A 20540-nucleotide genomic window follows, 5' to 3' on the forward strand; every position below is an offset into this window, starting at 1 on the left:
CAGAAAAAATACAATAATAATTCATAGCCCAGGAAATGTTCTTCATAAAATAAAAAGTTGTCTGTTGGACTGTGAGTAGAGGACAGGCAACAAACGAACAGCCATGAAGTTTATTCATATCTTATAGCCATGTGTGTATGGGGCAGGGGAATAAGAGTTATCTTTGCCCAAAATCTGTACCCACATGTTATACATATTTTTCCTATTTTTTTTCCTTTCATTTTGTGTTTCAACTTGGTATTATCCAGGCTTTCAAATCACAAAAGCAGATTGAAACACTTAAAAACACACTTAGCTATAAAATCATCTATGTGTTTTCAGGATAGCCAGTGAGGAACTCTTCAGTTGAATTTAGCACTTTTTCTCTGGTAAGGTTATTAAATAGCATCTGTGAGAAGGAAAAAGGGCTGCAAACCTCAACTGAATGACAGCTTGAAGATTTTTTAGTACAGGGCTCAGGTACCATGGACATACTTTTTCACTGTTAGTTTTTAACTATTGTGATTATCACTGCATCCAGGCAGAATTATTCTTAAACCATCAAATTCAATGTTCCAGTTCTTCACAGTCCATTTTGAATGTAAGAAATGAGACGGAATGTCAAGTTATGGGGCACTTTTTTTTGAAAGGTTATATTCTTCTTATTCAGTATCTCCTCTCATCAATGATCCCTTTAGGGAAGTGTCCCCATAACTGGCATTTGGGTGATGGCTTGATTGCTTTAGTTGCTGACAGGCAGAAGTTTTTTAGAATGGACAAGTTATTGCATACTTAGGGTTGGGGAAGCTGAAATGCTGACTATAGTTTTAACAGAAGTTAACTCAGTTTTCAATAACTGTAACTATTATCTGACAATACATTAAAGCTCACTTTAAAATAAAAGGGGCTTCCCAGGTGATGCTAGTGGTAAAGAATCTGCCTGCCAATGCAGCAGATGGTAAAGGCACAAAATACAATTTAGAATGCTTATTGCTAGGTTCATCCTGACTTCCCTTAATTTACTGTAACCCTGGAAACTAGGTTTTATAATTATCAGATGTACCTTAACAAATTAATGTACCATATTCCAGCGTTCCCTAGTATTTGGAACTATATACTGTCAAAGCATGGCTATAACATTGCTTTTGAAAATTATAACCTTTTCTTTATAAAATAAAGAACCTCGACTTAATTTCTTGAAAGTCAAAAGTTCTTGCTTTTTCGATCATGCTTAGGAACACTGTAATTGGTTATAACTGTTGTACAAGTTTCAGACAAATTCTTTAAATTCCAAATGGCTTCCTGGTCCTTCAAGTTCAAACTTGCAAAGCAGTGTAATGAAAGTGTTGAGTTATATTCCATGTTCTCCAGCTCATTTCTGAAAAGGCTTGGGACCAAAAACTTGGGGAAGAGACCCCACATCAGTCCTACCACAGAAATTAAAAAGTGCTGAGCTAAATAAGCTCTCTCCACCTGAGCTAAAACTGCCCAGCCACAGATGGTTCTAGTTACAGTACCTATAAAGTAATAAGTTCACTGCTTTAAGACTATTTTATTTTTTAGTATTAAATTTTTTAATCCCATTATCCATAAAGTACCACTGGTCATTAATGAATGAAAGTAGACATGAATTCTAAGACTAGTGTATTTGGACCATCATGAACTATCATCTACATTACAATCATTAAGCCCATATCAAAATACAGCCCCCATGCAGACTGAACAATAAGCCGTGATTATTTTCAAAGATGGATATTTATGACTCAGTATAACTTTTTTCCAGGCTAAATTTCCCCCTTTAATCGTACTCAAGCATAATGCAAGTGATAGAGCACTTTATTAAATGATTTGCAATAACAGAATTTAAGTCTAAGTGAGACACTGGAGACTACCCAAATACTATTTTTATAGAATCTAAAGTCATACAAATAATTAGTAGTAACGTTTACACTGGAGTACACAGCTTCCAGACACCCCTGGTGTATCCCTTCCACAACAGCAATGATACTGCTTTGTTCAGGTTATCCTTAATTTACAGGACCGCTCATATGCAAATCTGATTAATGAATAATTATAAAAAATATCAAGATCAATGATGGCTATACTGGATGAAAAAGGATAACTGGGCTACTTAGGAAATCAAATGTTGAGTGAAGACTTAAGGTTAATTTAAAAAAACAAAATTCTGCACTAGGAACGTTTCCTTCAAACCCAGTAAGCTTTGTCTCCTACAATATTTACTCTCATGGTACTTTATATTAAAAGCACCAAGGGGATATTATTCTGAATAAAACATAAATCCGTCAACATGAACCAAAATGCAGGGTTTTATAAGCTTGTTCTGCTTGTTACAAATTGCTATTTGTAGCATGCCTCTCTTGTTTATTCCTTTCATTCATAATACCACTCACTGGGGAATCCTGTTTGCCCTATGATCAGCATATGATGCAATGGAACACACATGTCACAGGACATTTGTCACAGATGCACAGGTGTGGCCTCAGATGAGCACCCGTAAGAGGCAACTAGAGCTTTTATTCAGTCACCTAAAGACTAATGCTTGAAAAGCTATATGAAAATCATTGAGAAACACATCTCAAATATAGTTCATAATTAGCCTGATAGAAACGGTCCTTGCAAATTTACTTCTGTTCCATACTAGGAAGAAAATAGCAACAGAATAAAAATACGACTACTAATAAAAATAACAAGTAACATTTAATTGGGATTTATTAATAACAGGCACTATTCAAAAAAACTTAATATAATTTTTATATATATGTAACATACAGATATATACATATGTATACATCCAATTTCATATATAACATGTATATACATATATATGTTCTATATACAAATGTGTGTGTATGTGTGTGTGTGTGTGTATATATATATATATATATTCATCTATTCCTCATAGCAACTGTTTGAGAAGACAATTTTACCATGTCAGTTGTAAAGATAAGGACACTGAGAATGGTCCAATTATTTGCTCTAAGTCAGTAGTGTTTGTCGATTGTCTTTCAGTAATCATGTTACACTTCTTCCCTTCTGGACAAACTTTGTTCAGCTGCTAAGTCATGCCCGACCCTTTGTAACCCCATGGACCGCAGCACGGCAGGCTCCTCTGTCCCTCACTAACTCACAGAGTTTGCTCAAACTCATGTCCATTGAGTCAGCGATGCTATCTAACCTCTCATCCTCTACAAATCATGTTATACTTAAACCAGACTCCATGCCTTTGCCCTAGAACACTTTGTCATCTCCATGCCATTCCTTCTGTTATTCCTTTTGTTGGAATGCAATTTTCAATCTTTCCATCTATTAAAATTTCACTATTCCTCTAAAACCCATGTTAAGGGACCCATTTGGTGTGGACCCTTCCCACAGCTGGAAAACATCTATTCTTTCCCTGGATTCCCAGACTATGCTGTGTGTTTCTTCAACTGTCCCCTGCCCACAATTACCAGATACCAGATACTTTTAACAACTTGAATGTTACCCTCTCTACTAGAGAGTTATCTCCTTGAAGGCGGGAACTACTTCACTTCATTATGCTCCTCACAATGTCCTGAGTAAAGCGCTTTGTTTATAAACAGGTGCTAAGCAAGCACATGCTGAATCAAATGAAAAACCTCAAGATATCTTAAGCTAACTCCCTTGTTGACATGTTTAGGAAACAGCTGGTCACTTTCACTTAGAAGACCCTGGAACTCTTGTTAAGGAATTCTAGGGTTGAGAAGCCAGAAAGAATCTTTCAAGAAAAGTATGGTATAGTGATAAAAAGACGTCCCTGGACTCTAACTTCAGCTTTACCACTAAGCATCAATAGCCTCGTGACAAGGTACATAAAACTCTGAGCTTTAGTTCTCCATCCAATGAAAGAGTTGTACCGCACAACTGCAAAAACTTCATCCAGTTTTGAGATGTCATCATACTGTGATTTACATATAGTATTGCTGAAGTCACTGCTAAAAGTGACAAGTTCAATTTGGGTTAATTTCACTTGTAAAACTTTACAGGGCAACAGAAGAAGGCAATCACTGGAGGGATTAGAAATGAGGACTGTTGGGAATTTAAAGCATATTATCATATAAAATTGTTTCACTACAAACCTCACATCTAAGTTGTAAAGGCCATTCAACATTTTCTTTCTGTGAGTGAATTAAAAGAATATATGTACCTCATACATGGCCAGTGGCAACATAAAATAGTATAGCTGCTGTAGAAAACAGTCCTGCAGTTCCTCAAAAGGTCAAACAGAATTTTCATGTGACCCAGCAATTCCACTCCAGGTATACACCCAGGTATACACCCAAGTGAAATGAAAGCATGTGTGCACACAAAGATTAATACACAATTGTTCACAGCAACAATCTTTGTAACAAATCTTCATTCCCAAAGTGGAAATGACCAATGTCCATGAACTGATAATTCAAAAGATAAATGATGTGGAATACTATTCAGCAATAAAAAAGAATGAAGTCCTAATATACAACATAGATGACCCCTGAAAACATGAGATGAAGGGAAAGAAATCAGTTACAAAAGATCCTATATTATATAATTCTATTTACATGTAATTCCCCAATAGATAAATCTATAGAGAGAGAAAGTAGACTAACTTCTTCCTAGAGCTGGGGGAGGGGTGGTAGAGAGGAAGCAGGATACAGAGTTTCTTTTCTTGGATAACAAAAAAGTTCCAAAATTAGATTGTAGACGCTTGGGTCAGGAAGATCCCCTGAAGGAGGAAATGGCAACCCAGTTTATCTCAGTTTAGTATTAGTGATGGTAAACAGGGCTCTAGCACGATGATTACAACAGTAGGCAGGGTAGGATAATACTCATTGCTGCAGATATTTTTTTCTGCCTCTTCTTTTCCAGTTTGAGATCTATATAATTGGAGTCTTCTTTTGAATTCTATCCCTGAACTAATCTTTTTTGTTGTTGTTGCTAATGCTTAAATAAAAAGTTGACCTAAATATGAAGAAAAGTCTCAATTTCTGGGCCAGATATCATCAAAATCAGTCAACATTCCTTGGTCAAATAAGAGCGTGTGTGGTCCTAATAGGAACATTAGAATCATTTGAAGGAGTGCCTTGTCAAAATATACACATGACTCAACAGTGTGCTAAAACCCACAGCAGTGTGAGTATGGGGATTCGGAGTAACCATGTAAGCCACCATGGTAGAAAATCAAAGAAAACTGTAAATTCTATGTATCTGGTCAGGTGAAAGGTGGAATATTAAATTTCATCCGAAATCATGATGCCACTAATGTCAAAATATGCATGTTTGATAACTCTGTCTCTAGAGAGACAGAATGAGAGAGATACATAGAAATACACACCCCCAAATAAATAAATAAACCTAGTTGAAATGGTAAATATTTCACGTGTTGGCTAGGGCATGAAAATAAACACTTCAAAAGCACTCCATAAGCACCTTTTCATTGAGTCAACAAGTAACTGGATCTACTATGTGTCATCTTGTGCTCCAGGTAAAGCAGGAACATAGGTACACATAGGAGACGAAGCTAAGTCCCCGCCCTAGAAGCTCAGTAAAGCAGCAGACACTAACACACTAACATATGCACAGCAAAAGTCTTCTTTAAAATGTAGGTGATCTCCCCTGAGAACAGAAAGCAGCTTTGTTTACTATCTAATATAGTCATGACAAAGCTTCCCTGCAGGCCAAAAGTTAGGCAGATTTCCTTATGGCCCATTCTAAAATATTCTGGTTTCCATGCTCAGGGCTCCTCAGCTGTGGGGCTAATACATTTTGTGTGCATCATCTACCTGGGCCCCACGGCATTGTCCTAAGAATTTTCAAGGGAAAGGTAAATCTATACAAACATGAAGTCATGCCGCTGGTGTGGTGTGACTAACGAAAGCCACCATCTGGGTCTCAGGATATTCATGTGCTTCGCCAGCATTCATTAAGTTGTAGCAGTCTAACTTCTTAGCTTGCAAGTATGGTAAAATGTAGGTCCCTTCAAGGTTGTTTATACAAATCCATGTGCAAGCATGCACACAGACATACATACACACACACACACACACACACACACACTTTAAGGATGTGATCAGAGCTAAGAATGAAATTAAGATAGATAAGAGGGTAGCCAAATAGTGTTTTAAGGAAAGCAATTTTAGATAAGGTAGTCCATGTACATACATGGAGAGGTGATATTAGATAAAGTGTAAAGTGAAACTGTTAGTCGCTCAGTCGTGTCAGACCCTTTGCAATCCCATGGATTGTAGCTAATCGGGCTCCTCTGTTCACGAATTTCTTCAGGCAAAAATATTGGGGTGGGTACCATACCTTCTATAAGGGATATTCCTGACCCAGGGATGGAACCCAGGTCTCCTGCACTGCAGGCGGATTCTTTACCATCTGAGCCACCAGGGAAGCCTGATATAGGATAGTTCAGTTCAGTTCAGTGGCTCAGTCGTGTCCGACTCTTTGCGACCCCATGAACCACAGCATGCCAGGCCTCCCTGTCCATCACCAACTTCCGAGTCTACCCAAACCCATGTCCATCAAGTCAGTGATGCCATCCAACTATCTCATCCTCTATCATCCCCTTCTCCTCCTGCCCTCAATCTTTCCCAGCATTAGGGTCTTTTCCAACGAGTCAGCTCATCGCATGAGGTGGCCATGAGGAGTTTCAGCTTCAACATCAGTCCTTCCAATGAACACCCAGGACCAACCCCCTTTAGGATGGATCTGTTGGATCTCCTTGCAGTCCGAGGGACTCTCAAGAGTCTTCTCCAACACCACAGTTCCAAAACATTAATTCTTCAGCACTCAGGTTTCTTTGTAGTCCAACTCTCACCTCCATGCATGACCATTGGAGAAACCATAGCCTTGACTAGAGGGACCTATGTTGACAAAGTAATGTCTCTGCTTTTTAATATGCTGTCTAGGTTGGTCATAACTTTCCTTCCAAGGAGTGTCTTTTAATTTCATCGCTGCAATCACCATCTGCAGTGATTCTGGAGCCCAGAAAAATAAAGTCAGCCACTGTTTTCACTGTTTCCCCATCTATTTGCCATGAAGTGATGGGACTGGATGCCATTAGTTTTCTGAATGTTGAGCTTTAAGCCAACTTTTTCACTCTCCTCTTTCACTTTTATCAAGAGGCTCTTTAGTTCTTCTTCACTTTCTGCCATATAGGGATTCATTAAATCAACTGAAAGACTCAATCATGCAATGACCTAAGGAAGCATATTTCAGGCAGAAGAAAGAATAAATGCAAAAGCCCTGAGTCGGGAATAAAACACCAAAAACACAAATCTAAACCCAGGTTCCAGCAGGGAGTGTGAAAAGAGAAGGTCAGAGAGGCAGGGAGGGACCTGAGTTTGAACAGTCCTGCATACTATTGTAAAAAGTTCTCAGTGGAAACCATTAAAAGTTTCTGAGCAATGAGCTGCCATCAGCTTATTTACATGCTTTTAAAAGGTCTCTGTGGCTACCAGGTGAAGAACTAACAGCATAGGGGAAAGATGTGGGGATAAGAAGAACAGGCATGGAGGCAGGACGACCATTTATCAGGCTACCCCAATAGTCCAGGTTTTGACCAGGATGGTGGTAGTTGAATTAGTAACAAACATTTGGAATCTAATCATTTGAAAATGCAATCAAAACAGTATGAATTAATGGATGCATACAGGAATGGAGAAATAGGTGGTAACCAAGTACAGCAAAATAGTGGTAGACTCTAGGTGGGAATGTAGTGTTCACTGTACAATCTTTCAGTTGTGTTATATATTTGAAAATGCTTATATCAAAATGTTGGAGAAAAATCACAAATACACACATAAAATCATAGGTATCAGGGTATATATTCCAAAGAGTTTACTAATAAGTTGGATATGGGCTATAGGAAGTCAAAAATGATTTCTAATTTTGGATCACAAAAAGCTCTGTGAATGGTGATGCCATTTACTGAGCTGCAGATGACTGGAAAGAGGAGTAAATTCTATCCTGGGCTTGAGTTTGCTATATTCATTTTTTAAATAATTTTATTGAGGTATAATCACTATATGCCATTATATTAGTTTCAAGTGTACATTACAATGATTCGCTATTTGTATACACTGGGAAGTGATCAGCCCAACAAATTAGTTACCATTCGAGTTTGATATATTCTTATTAGATACCAAGCAAAGATGTCATGTAGTCAGCTGGATACGTCAAGTAATGTATTGACACTGGAGATACAAAGGTATATAGAAGAGCCAATATGGAACTAATATTCTCCCCACACATGATAAGGGCAATTGGAGAAGTATCAGCATAAAGGATTTAAAACCTATGTGACCAAATGAAAGATATTAAGTATTAGGTGCAAAGAGAGTAAAAGAAGAAAATACTAGGGATTGAATTCTAGATTATGCCGATATTGTTTTGAGTTTAAGACAGGTTTTGGGGGCTGAACATGCTACACTTCTGGCTTCCAGGATGGTGCAGTGGTTAAGAATCCACCTACAAATAAAGGAGATGCAGGTTCAATCCCTGCATAAGGAAGATCCCCTGCAGTGGGAAATGACAACCCACTCCAGTGTTCTTGCCTGGAAAATTCCATGGGGAGATGATCCTGCTGGGCTCCAGTCCATGGGGTCACAAAGAGTCAGACATGACTCAGCAAAACACACATAAGCATACACACAACACGCTTTAGATACTATATTAAATTTCTACTATGCTGAAACTTTGTAAGAGTTTATGGAAATTTCCCCTTAAAATACTTTGTCATCATCCATTCATGCTTTATTTAATAATTTAAAAGAAGAAAATCATCATCAGTATCAATGTATTTGATTTAGGTTGATAGGTCTATACCTGGAAACACTGTAAGAAACGTTTAACAAAACTCCTCTTTGAAGACAAATACATAAAATAGCACTCTATAACTTTCTGGTTGAACTCATATCTGTAGACGTCTGTCTGCCAAAACTGGGAAAAGAACTACATAAGTTTGCATAAAGCTATACAGGACAGTAAAAGAAAAATGATGTCAGGGTCCCAACTGGGTATGTCCAAAGTTAAAATATTATTAACATAATCTCTTTTAAATGCAGATTTTCTAAATTGTTATCCAAGAAACATCATTACCTATTTTCCTCACTTTTCAAATGTTTCTATGATTCCTTCCACTGGCTCCAAACAAGGAGGAGGAGGGGAAGGAAGAAATGAAGGAGGAGGAAATGATGGAGGGAAACAGGAGGAGCCAGAGAAAGAACTAGGAGAAGTAAGTGAGTAAAAGAAAATGTTTTCTTCTAACTCTTCATAAACTAAATTGCACAAAGGAAGAAAATAAATATCTCTTATAGACTGCAGGAACTGCTGAAGCAGATGTTAACTGGACACAAAGAGTCAGACATGAAGAAGCTACAAACAGAAGCTTCTTTCATTACTATACATGTACCCAAATGGAAGCAATGTCCTTGGACACCCATATTTTTATTAGCAAGGATGCTATTTTATACAGATTGCTCAAGAATGTCATGGCTAGAATTGTTCTTTTTGTATAATCACGACCTTTTTTTCCTTTGAGATACTCTTTTTTTCTATGTTTTAAGAAACCCTTTTGGTTTATGGTCCACATGTTGTCTAGAATCAAAGGTTATTCAAACAAAGCCAATTCAAACGTGATATTAGTGCATAGTTGCACGAAGAAATTTCAGGTTACTTATAGGCAATTTAAGTACTGAAATGGACTACATATGGCTAGGATAATGAGCCCATTACTGAAAGAAGCACTTTAGCAAAATGCATAAACCTATATGAGATTATACATCTGCACGACACACACAGATCATCTTTATCTCCCCAAATATCACACGTGCCATTTTCATTTTAGAATAGTTAAGGACAAGAAACTATTTTTATTTTAAAAGCATAATTTTCACCAGTACTCAAAAATTATCAAATTGACACAATGTATGGAATATGGATGAAATCAAACAGTCTTGTGATGGTTCCTATTAGTTCCCTGTAAACAATTACAAAACCATATTTCTGTATTTAGAAATACAGAAAATCTGGAGAACAAAGGCTAAACTCAATACATATTCACATACATAACCGTAAAAGAAAAATCTGCATCTGGCTAATTAATCTGTATTGGATAATATAGTCTTTATTTACATCCCAATATAAAAGTTTGTCTGTAGTTCTCAACTAACTTAATTTTTATTCTCTATGGGTTCCTAAGGACACAAGATACAGAAAAATCATAATATTTGCACATAACTTCCATGAGGATGCAAAAGTCTAACATTTTTCATATACCATAAAAATGCACATATAAATAACCCACCAAGCAAATTTCAATGCAAATCTATGTATCATTTGTCACTGAATAAAATTAATTTCTGTGTCTACCACAAGGAAAGTCAGTATATCTTTGAAATGGTACAAGCTTCTCTAAATTTGAAATTCATGGGGAGAATAAGCTCATGCTTCTAAGGATAATAAGTAAACAGAAATCATAGAGCCCTGGAAAAGTCAGAAAGCTTAGAGATCCTACAAACCAACCCCCTCATTATACATGTGAACATGCAGTCCCAGTGTGCTGAAAACAGCCTAGAGGGCAGTGTTGTCTATATCCCAAATTTTCAACAATCCCTATGGAGGGGCTGTCATCATTCGAGAGTAAATCAAAGGCAATCCAATGTCAAATGTATGACTTACATACTAATTCAATAAGTGTCCACAGTTTCCACTGCTTTGGACATAGTAGATGCTAAATAGAAAAACTAGTTTCACACACACAACAATTTACTATGACCTTTTCAACTCCTCCACCCTGGGCATTTTTCACTACATAACCATGAATTTTGCTGCACAATTTTGACCCAAACCCAAACTACCCCCTGTACTCTATATTATTAAGTCAGAACAAAGGTCTTAGGTGTATGTATGGGGCTGGAGGGACAAGTTGGGGGAAGAAGGAAGGAAATAAGGGAGAGAGGAATAGGGTGGGGGCTAGGACAGTAGGGAGGGCGGGGAGGGGAGAAATGATGTCTTGCTACTGCTGTTCCAGCAAACTGCTTAATTGCATTTGTTTCATATATCTCCAAACACCCCGGTACATTAATTACATTCTGTAACACCAAGCTCTTCTGATTCCCTCTGTCACTTCCACTGAGCAATTTAATTGTATTCCTCCTAGCTACACAATGACTCCAAAAAAAAAAAAAAAAACTTGGTGATAATTCTGTAGTCTAATATATAGTTTATACATGTATTTCTGGTATTGAAATATACAAATTCAGGCTTTTGAGGATATATTATCCAAAAAGTTATATCAAAGTCTATCTTATGATGATAATCAAGACACCTGGAACAAATCTGTAAACCTTTTTGTTCTGGTCATGTAAATGTACTACAAAGGTAAATGTATTGAAGAAAATGTCTGGTGAATGAGTACATATGATTATAGATATTATCATGGTATAATCCAAAGTGATTAATTCCGATGCATCTACAACTTAGAAGGGAAAAAAGAAAAGAAAAAAAAACAGCAGTGTGTCCACATGAATGCCTTGCCTCTTATCGCTGGGGGGCATAGGTACTCCTGTAGTCCAGGATTGAAAACAGCCACTTGACAGGAGGCAAACTCATCTGTGTTGCCTCATGTTTATAGAAAAGCTTCCTTTTTGAGTCTGCTACATCGCGCTCTGGACAGCAGCAGCAGCTGCCAGGAACAAAGTTAGCTTCTACAGGCAAGCAAAAATAGGCAGTGTCCCAAATAATGACTTCGTCCACCATGCAAATTCTGGAAGAAAGTTGATGCAGCAACAAGCTACTGTGATAGCTCAAGTATCTGGGCCAATACACCTCAGATTCTTTACACGCACAGTCCCTAAAAATCTAAAGTATGACCATCCACACAGGCAGGCAAAAAATATCACGCTCTAATCCCTTTTAGACCAATTCTGTCCAGCCATGTGAAAATTAGTCACTGGAAGGTGAACACCAAATGTTCTTTTGACATTCTTCTTTGTAACAAACAGAAAAAGCGCCTTAATGATTACTTCCACTCTCATTCAAAAAAGAGCTACAAAAAAGGATTTTGCAATCCTCCCACAGGAAACTGACATCCTGTGAAACTATCCCAGGAAACCAAATCCGAACAAAAGACAGTAGAAGCAGAGAGAGAATGCTGTCTGCTTGACAGACTGACTCAACCTAGAGGCAGACACCTAGAGCACCTGTTTCAGATTCCCATTGTGTTTGCCGCCAGGGACTGATTTCAGTGTTCTGAGCCCCAGGGCCAGCCCACACCTTCTGCTTCCCCCTTCCTGGAGCCTCGCCCAGTCTTACTTTTGACAGTTTTCTCCCTATGATCTAAATCTTCATTCTGCTATTCCCCTAGGAGAATACTCATCAACACACAGGTGATACACATTGATTCGAGGTACCTGTGTCTCAAATTCCTAACCCACTAAACCTTCATGGGGTGTCCATGACTTAGTAAGAATCTCTCAGCCAAAGTTCAGATAGAAGAACAAACCAACCCCAAAGGGAGAGCAAGCCCAAGACTATTAGACTGGTTAAAGAGACTTACTTTCATATTTCTTTTTTCTAACAAAACTGAGAGCCCATCATTTATTACCCAACTCCTTAATTAATTAATTGCAACAATAGGTGAGTCCTAACACGTTCCACTTGCAGCAGTTTAGAAACAAAAGACTTAAAACCTCTGCTCCCCCAAAGCTCCCATGCCTGGCCAAAAGGGACCGACAGATATAATGTCATTTTTATTTACAGCCCACATCCGACTCAGAGAGAAATGTTTCTGGGGGATGAGGAACAAGATAAAAGCATTTTAACTTACCATCAACCCGAACGTATAAAAATCCACAGAGCAGTATTTGTGTAAACATCAGCCGACTCATTTTGACATATTAAAAAGGATCCAGATTGCTTAAGAAACCAATCCCAGAGAGCAAAAAGTACAAAAATAAGTATCAAAAAAAGAGGTAGGTCCAAAGTTTAGACTCTTCCTAGCTGCTAATTAAAGTCGAGAAGAGCAAATGGCAAGATCAGAAGGGGAGAGTGGCGAGCTGTTGAAGGGCGCACATTTGGATCCATCCAAATTAACCGAGGGCGCGCTGTATTTCCACACTCTGGCTTCCTAAATTCCCACGAATTCAGCCCAGCCGGAGGGGTTACTCAAGTGTGTCTAACCCTCTCTCCTCAGGCTCCATGGCAATCCAAAGCCAAGTTCTTTCTTCAGAAGTCAAGAAGATGAAGGGAGGTCGGGGGGAGGAAAAAGACCTAATTCCTAGAAAGTGTTCCACAAACTTGCCAGCGCGCTGCCGAAAAAAAACATTGGCCTGCCCACTGGTTTCCTTTCCCCCGGCGTCCGTCTCGGTAGCCGCTCCACGTCCCGAGTTTTTTCACTTAACTTCCATAATAAGGATGTGTCAGAGCACCACTTTGCAGGCGGGCCGACTTGGCCAGCCTCTCGTCCGCCACCTCGCTGCCTCCTCCACCTCTCGCGTTTCCAAAAGAGAGGCGAAGGGAAATCGGCGCGAGGCGGGTGGAGAATCCGAACTCCTACGTGGTGGGGCGGCGGGGAGCGAGGGGAGGAAGCGGCGAGGGAGGGGAGGGGCAGGGCTGGGGCTGCGGCCGCCCCCCGCGGTGCCGCCTCCGAGCGCCCGCGAGCCCGGGCGGCGGCGGCGGCGGGCGGGAGCCGAGCGGGGCGGGTGAGCCCGGGAGCCCCGGCGCGGGAGAGCGAGGGAGCGTGCGCGCGGTCCAGCCGCCCGCCGGGGTCCAGCCGCCAGTCCCCCTGGTCCGGCCTCCGCGGCTCCCCCGGCCCCGCAGCCGAGCGTCCGCCTCCTCCTGCAGCTGCCGCGGGTGGAAGGACTTAGAGGGAAGGCGAGGAGGCGGGAGGGGAGGGGAGGAATGAAAGCTGCCTGGAGTCTGCCCGGGGGAGGGGATGGGGCGCGGGTGATGAGGGGGTGCTCCGAGCCTGCACCTCCACACTCCGCCACCCGCCCGCACAGGGGACGGCCGCCCGCTGCGCAAAGGGGCCAGGGGGAGCTGGAAAGCCCAGAGTCCTAGCGGGACGGAAATTAACAAATTCGGAGCCCAGGCCACCGGTCCACTCCTTCCCCTTCCCTGCGCCGCCCCGTCCCCCCCTCCTTCCCGCCTCGGGAGGGGATAGGTGGGCTCTAGCCTCCCGCTCCTCGCCGCGTCCGGTTTAATGGGCAGGTAATTTTCTCGGTGAGTGATTTCATGGAAGCGCTTCCTAATTATTCATCCCTCCAGTCTGCCGGAGATGCACGCGCTTTCTGGAAAAAGATCATCCTCCCGGACCTAGGGCGCAGCCTCATTACCCGTTAAAATCACACAAACATTCACTGTTCACCTTTTAGCAGAATGAGAAGCTGAGCGGGAGGGAGGAAAGGAAAGGTAACAATATAACCACCTTTTGGAGCGGAAAGGTTGTGTGGGGGTGCTCTTTCCGTCATTAAAAAGGCGCAAGAAAGAAACCGGGTGTGGGGCGGGTGGGGGTCGTACAGAAATCTCTATCCTCTCCTGACCTGTTTTACCCAAGATCTACGACCCCCTGAGGAATCCCCCGGGGAGGGGGAAGGGTGATATCCCCTCTTCTGTTTGTTACTCAGTTGCTTTATGACCCCTCAAAGATGAGTTTGACGTGGGATGCTGGGATGCTAGGGAGTTCAGCAGAAAATGCCTGGGATGGAGAGAAGAGAGGGGATTAGGGGGACGGGGGGCGGTACCCGAAGTCCTCACCCTCCAGAGACTAGAACCTCTGAAAGGAAATTCGGGAAATACAGTATCAGGGAAAGCTGTAAACCCAACCGAGCTAACGAAGCTCAAAAACAGCCGAATTCCAACTCAGACATGAGAAAATCCTGAAAATTAAGGTAGAACCCACCAAGCGAATGCCATTCAGGACCGGAATGATTAAGGCAGGCCACGTTAGATCAAAGAGGCCCTAGTATCTGCGGAGCCGCCGGTGTGGCCGAGTGGGCTGGCCCACGTGTGATCAGAGGCTCGCTGGTAAGCTGTTTGATGCTTGTTCGGATGATTACAAGGCGGGCTATACGAACTCACGCAGGTTCCCGAGTGGAGTTAAAAGCTGGATGGTGAATCTTTAGTTCCCTCTACTGGAAAACGTTAGCAAAGATTCTTTCTGTCTGTGGCCTTGTGAAGCAGTTTGAAGAAGAGCCTTTGTTTGGGGGTACATTTTGGTTTTGACACTCAGTTTAGCTCTCTCTTGCCTATTATGGATGTGAAAGTATGGGTTTCCAAAAAAAAAAAAAAAAAAAATGACCAGTGACACTCAAGTAATTTGGAGAGTTTTTATGGCATCTCTGCATGCTTGAAAATTATGGTAATGAAATAGCCTAGCAAAAGAATAAAACAAGCCACTTTTCTTGTGAAGCATTAAGAGTAATTTCAGCACACTTTTGATATACATTATTTAGTTGCTTTTTTTTAAAAGTGCATTAGTGTGCTGAAGTTAAATCACTTGAATTCTCACAGTAATGATTCTGAATGTATTATTCTTTCACCTCTCTATAAAAAAGGGGGGGGAGGGGAATGGGAGAGGAAACCTAGACAAGTTAGCATGCTTTATTTTTTCCCAAAGGGCCAAATCTAACTTAAATGATATGGTCATGAGAATCCTCAAAATTCATTGGATTAATATTTCTCTTATATATCGTTAATATTTGCAAATAGTTGATAACTTTAAATTTTTCATTTTAAACATTCCGACTAGATTTAAAGTCAGGAATTAAAAAGTCTATTTCATTTCTCCAAATAATGTACTATCACCATCACCACCACCCATCCCCAATCTCTATGAGAAAGGAGTCAGATTTCCTTTCTGTTATTGTTCAGTTGCCACATCCAACTCTTGCGACTCCATGTACAGTAGCCTGCTAGGCCCCCGTGTCCATGGGATTCTCCAGGCAAGAATACTGGAGTGAACTGCCATTTCCTTCTCCAGGGGATCTTCCCAACGTAGAGGTCAAATCCTTTTCTCCTGCACACCTCTCTTGCATTGCATGTATTACCACAGAGCCAACAGGGAAGCCCAAGTCAAATTTTCTTACATGGACTCAATAAAAAAAAAATTCTGAAAGTAAAGTATCCTTAATAATAAGGCAGAAATTAACAAATCATATAGACTTTAAAGCTCTTTAATTTTAACATAGATCTCAGAAAGGAAAATATTGGGCATTTCCTCTGAAACAGTTTTCTCCTGGCTATTCATTAGGAGGGCCAAAATAGATTTAACTTCATATTGGTTAGACTCATCATCTACAAATGCCTTTCCTTAGGTGATCTATAAAATCATTCTGAGGCAGAAAGGTGTGTGGGGGAAGCTGCAGGAGAGTAGGTTGAAAGAGAATGTTCTCTGGGACAGAAAAGTGTTAACCTCATATCTCACAGAAAGTTGTCCTTGTGTAGGGTATGACAAATGACCTCATACAAATAAAAGGTTTATTTAAGAGACGTTCCTTTGGTTATATTTATTTGGTATTCTGGACTAAGCATCATCATTTTTAAAGTAATTTAATGATTTGGGGAGGGGGCGTGCCTTATGGCATGCAGGATCTTGGTAAGCTGACCAGAAATGGAACCCCAGCTCTCTAAGAAGTTCAGGTCTTAACCACTGAACTGCCAGGGGAGTTCCCCAAGTATCATCATTTTGCATTCATACTTTTCCTAATAAAGTGACAAGGCACAACACCGATTTCAATCCAGTGGCATCTTTTTGTCTTTTTGCAATACACTACCTTCATTACGTAATAGTGTCTGTTGTTCGGCTGCTAAGTCATGTCCAGCTCTTTGCGACCCCATGGACTGCAGCAGGCCAGGCTTCCCTGTCCTTCAGCGTCTCCCGGACCTTGCTCAAACTCATGTCCATTGAGTCAGTGATGCCATCTAACCATCTCATCCTCTATTGCCCCTTCTCCTCTTGCCCTAAATCTTATATCTGTAGCAAAGGAGTTTGGGGGAAAGGGGTCTATGTATTGTGATTTTTCTTGAAGGTAAGTTCATAAATGATGCTTAAAAGAATACTTTGTCAGTATCTCATTTGATAGAAAATGTGACCAAGGAAAACTGATGAATTGGTCGCTTTTATATGAGATACAAAAATCTCATTACCAAGTGATGGTTCAAGATTATGACCAAAACTCGGACACTCTACAAACAAAAATGTCATATGGACAAAAATAAGTCCAAAAGGAGCAGAGTCATCACCTTCTGGAAAGTTTGATAAGATCTGTATTAGACAAAGTTTACATCCCTATTAGGGCTTCCCTGATAGCTCATTTGGTAAAGAATCCACCTGGAGAAGGGATAGGCTACCCACTCCAGTTTTCTTGGGCTTCCCTTGTGGCTCAGCTGGTAAAGAATCTGCCTGCAATGCAGGAGACCTGGGTTCAGTCCCTGGTTGGGAAGGTCCCCTGGAGAAGGGAAAGGCTACTCACTCCAGTATTCCAGCCTGGAGAATTCCATGGATTGTATAGTCCATGGGGTCACAAAGAGTCGGACACGACTGAGCAACTTTCACTTTTACATTTCTATTAAATTTAACACATTTTTTGTGAGCATTCTCTATGGAAGAAATGGGTTTCTCACTGTTTTTCTGAAAGGAAAATTTTTAAAACCTAATCTTTATAGTAGATGTTGGAAATTCAATGTTAGCAGTGTTTTAGATTAAAAAAAAAATTAGGCTTTCATTAAGACAAAGTCTTAGAAATAGCTTAGAACAGTGAAGCACCCCACCACCAAACTGGAAGGTTTACAGAATTTTAAATGGGTACTTGGCTTCGATATATTTCCAGATATCAATTGTTTTTTTCTGTTTTTTATTCTCTAGACAAGCAGCTGAATAGAGAAATGTATGTGGAAATCTAGGCTCCTTTTATGTAAAACTTGGAATCATATTAGGTGCTCAAAATGCGCCTGCCAGATAAAGATATATTTTAATACATCTAAAGAAATCTATGTGTAAGAGGCTGCAATTAACCCTAATTGGAGTAAAGTGATCAAATGGACTTCTTTGTGATTGCATTTTTGAGTTGGCATTCCTGGAGAACCATAAAATACTCATCTGAAGGAAATCTGCACAATATAAGATATAAAATATTAAATATTTGTTTTCCATATCAGAGTCCCAAAGGCTGTGATATAATTTGAAAAACCCCAAACTAATTTTTTTTATTCTTTCCAGCATGACCTCATTATAGTTGAAAGTTTGTATACATAGGCAAATTGATCCATGCTAATAATTTTAATATCTACTACAATGTGGTAAGCACTTGCTATAACTTGCCAGGAATTGTTCTAGTTTCTAAACATTCATTAAATCACTTAAGGCCTATGAGAACCTTATGTGGTCATTACTCCCATTATACAGATGAGCAAACTGTACATTGAAATTTAGATATCTAACCAGAATTAATAAAAAGGGCAATCTTCCTTTGAATCCTGATCTCTATAAAATCTATGCTCCTAAGTATTTTTAAAACATCTTCCACATTGCAAAAACATTGTAGCACTTTAAAAAATTGCTTTGATTGATTAATTTAAGATTGGGTACACTAAACAAACAGAAATGCATAATCAATATTTTTTTCCAAAATTGAAGAATCCTTTTACAGCCAAAAAACCATTCTTTACCAGTTCAGTTTGAAATTTTTCTTTGTAAGATAAGATTGTCTTAGCATACTATGCAGAAACACCACATTTACATGAAATGTATGGGTTACTATCTACAAAAGGACATAGGACAATTAAAATAAGTGAAGCATTAAAAATCCAGATCAGAGAAAAATGATTCATTTGCTCTTATGTTTTTTATTTTTTTTATTACCTTCCAACTCATTTCAAAATGATTTGAAGGAGCCAAGATAAATTGCATATTGTTCTTCTGAAATATGTTCTAAGTATCCTGTAACAATCAATTCATTTTCAATATTCACTCATACTTCACTGTATGTAATCAGTCTGCCTCTCTGTGTATCTATCCATGATTAGTACTTTTACTACATGACGTGGAGTTTTTAAAAATATTCCATTTTTAGAGCTATGAGATTTAAATGACTGAAATGTAGCAATATTTCATAAAAGCAAAGTAGTATCTACCAAATACCATAATTTGTCATCAGGAAGAATTTATCTTGTTTTAGAATTAAAATCAATTTGGAAAATCATTTTCTATCTTGATTGAAAACTTTAGTGATGCTTTCAAACACTACCTAGCTCTTGATTAAATAAAATACTATAGAAAGTAATAAATAATATCGAAGCATAATTTCTCTAAGTATGTATACCTTAAAATTTAGAGTTTTGAAAACACACAATGGCACAATGGTAAAGAATTCACCTGGCCGTGGGTGAGACGCAGGAGACACAGGTTCAGTCCCTGGGTCAGGAAGACCCCCTGGAGGAGAAAATGGCAACTCACTCCAGTATTCTTGCCTGGGAAATCTCACGGACAGAGGAGCCTGGTGCGCTACACTGCGTGGGGTTGCAAAGAGCTGGACGCAACTGAGCACCTGAGCACAGAGGTATCTCAGGGACCCCTGATCAAGTTTCCTCTCCTTAGTGTCAGTAGACCTCATTCTGAGGTTGTTCATTTCCCCCTCCCTCTGTATAAGTCATCTATGAAATCACAACCTTGGCCATACATTTTAAAGTAGCTCTCTGGTGGGGGAGATAACCTCTCATCTAGATTAGGAAAGTGTTATTAAAATAAGCAAAATTGTCAATCTCACAAAGTTGTAAATTATTTACAGGTGACCTCTGACCGTGACAGGCTAGGCTTCTTATCCCTACATACTCTTTATCTGCTCCTTATTTTATTATCTCTATTTAAAGCTCTCAAGTGCTAATTTTAGTATACAGTCTAATTTCAGTGATGCTAAATAATACACTTTTTGCTATTTTTGCACCACAACATCATGAACCCAAGAAAATCCCTTTGATTTTTTGCCAAACTATTTCAAGTCCATCTGTTCCAATCTGGGCTTTTTGTATAATTGAATTTTAGCATCACATAACTGTAATCCTAATAAGGGTGTGGTTTGTTTTTTTTTTTTAAATCCAAAACAGTATTTTTGTTGTTCTTAAGAATAAAGAATTGTCAAAGATTTGGGAAAAGATTCATCATACCTACAGTTCCCAAATTTTTAGTTTTATTGGCTCACTGAGTTGTCTTTTAGACTATTTACTAATGAATTGTTCCAATTCAAAAGAAGTTGCTTATTGTCTCTTACAATAATATCATGGAATTAATCCAAGGGCACATGTAATCCAATTGAACTGCCTAAGGTTCTGTCATACAGAAGAACTAATCTGTTTGAGAGCAGATTCTGATTTTCTTCCAATATCCAAATTATCTTATTTCTGCCTGGTAAAATAACTTCTGACCACCTATAGAGTTCTTGAAGTCCTCTTACTACAAACACTGTGTTTTTAGTTATTCAATACCATCAGGGAGTGTAGGTAATATAATTTTACTTAAAAAAATGAGAGATGTAGGACAC

At 39.5% G+C, this 20540-nt stretch overlaps 1 protein-coding gene across 7 annotated transcripts in view; it reads right to left on the reverse strand.

Annotated features, from left to right (window-relative positions):
• ROBO2 (roundabout guidance receptor 2) overlaps positions 1-13525 on the reverse strand; it is a 655957-nt gene extending 642432 nt beyond the window's left edge. For all 7 annotated transcript variants that reach the window (XM_065913481.1, XM_065913477.1, XM_065913480.1 and 4 more), the window contains exon 1: positions 12833-13525. In XM_065913481.1, coding sequence (XP_065769553.1) covers positions 12833-12893 — 61 coding nt within the window. In that variant the 5' untranslated portion in view covers positions 12894-13525. The remainder of the gene's footprint in view (positions 1-12832) is intronic.
• Between the last annotated feature and the right edge of the window lie 7015 nt (positions 13526-20540).

The sequence above is a fragment of the Muntiacus reevesi genome, chromosome 21 (assembly GCF_963930625.1).
Source record: "Muntiacus reevesi chromosome 21, mMunRee1.1, whole genome shotgun sequence".
Taxonomy (NCBI): domain Eukaryota; kingdom Metazoa; phylum Chordata; class Mammalia; order Artiodactyla; family Cervidae; genus Muntiacus; species Muntiacus reevesi.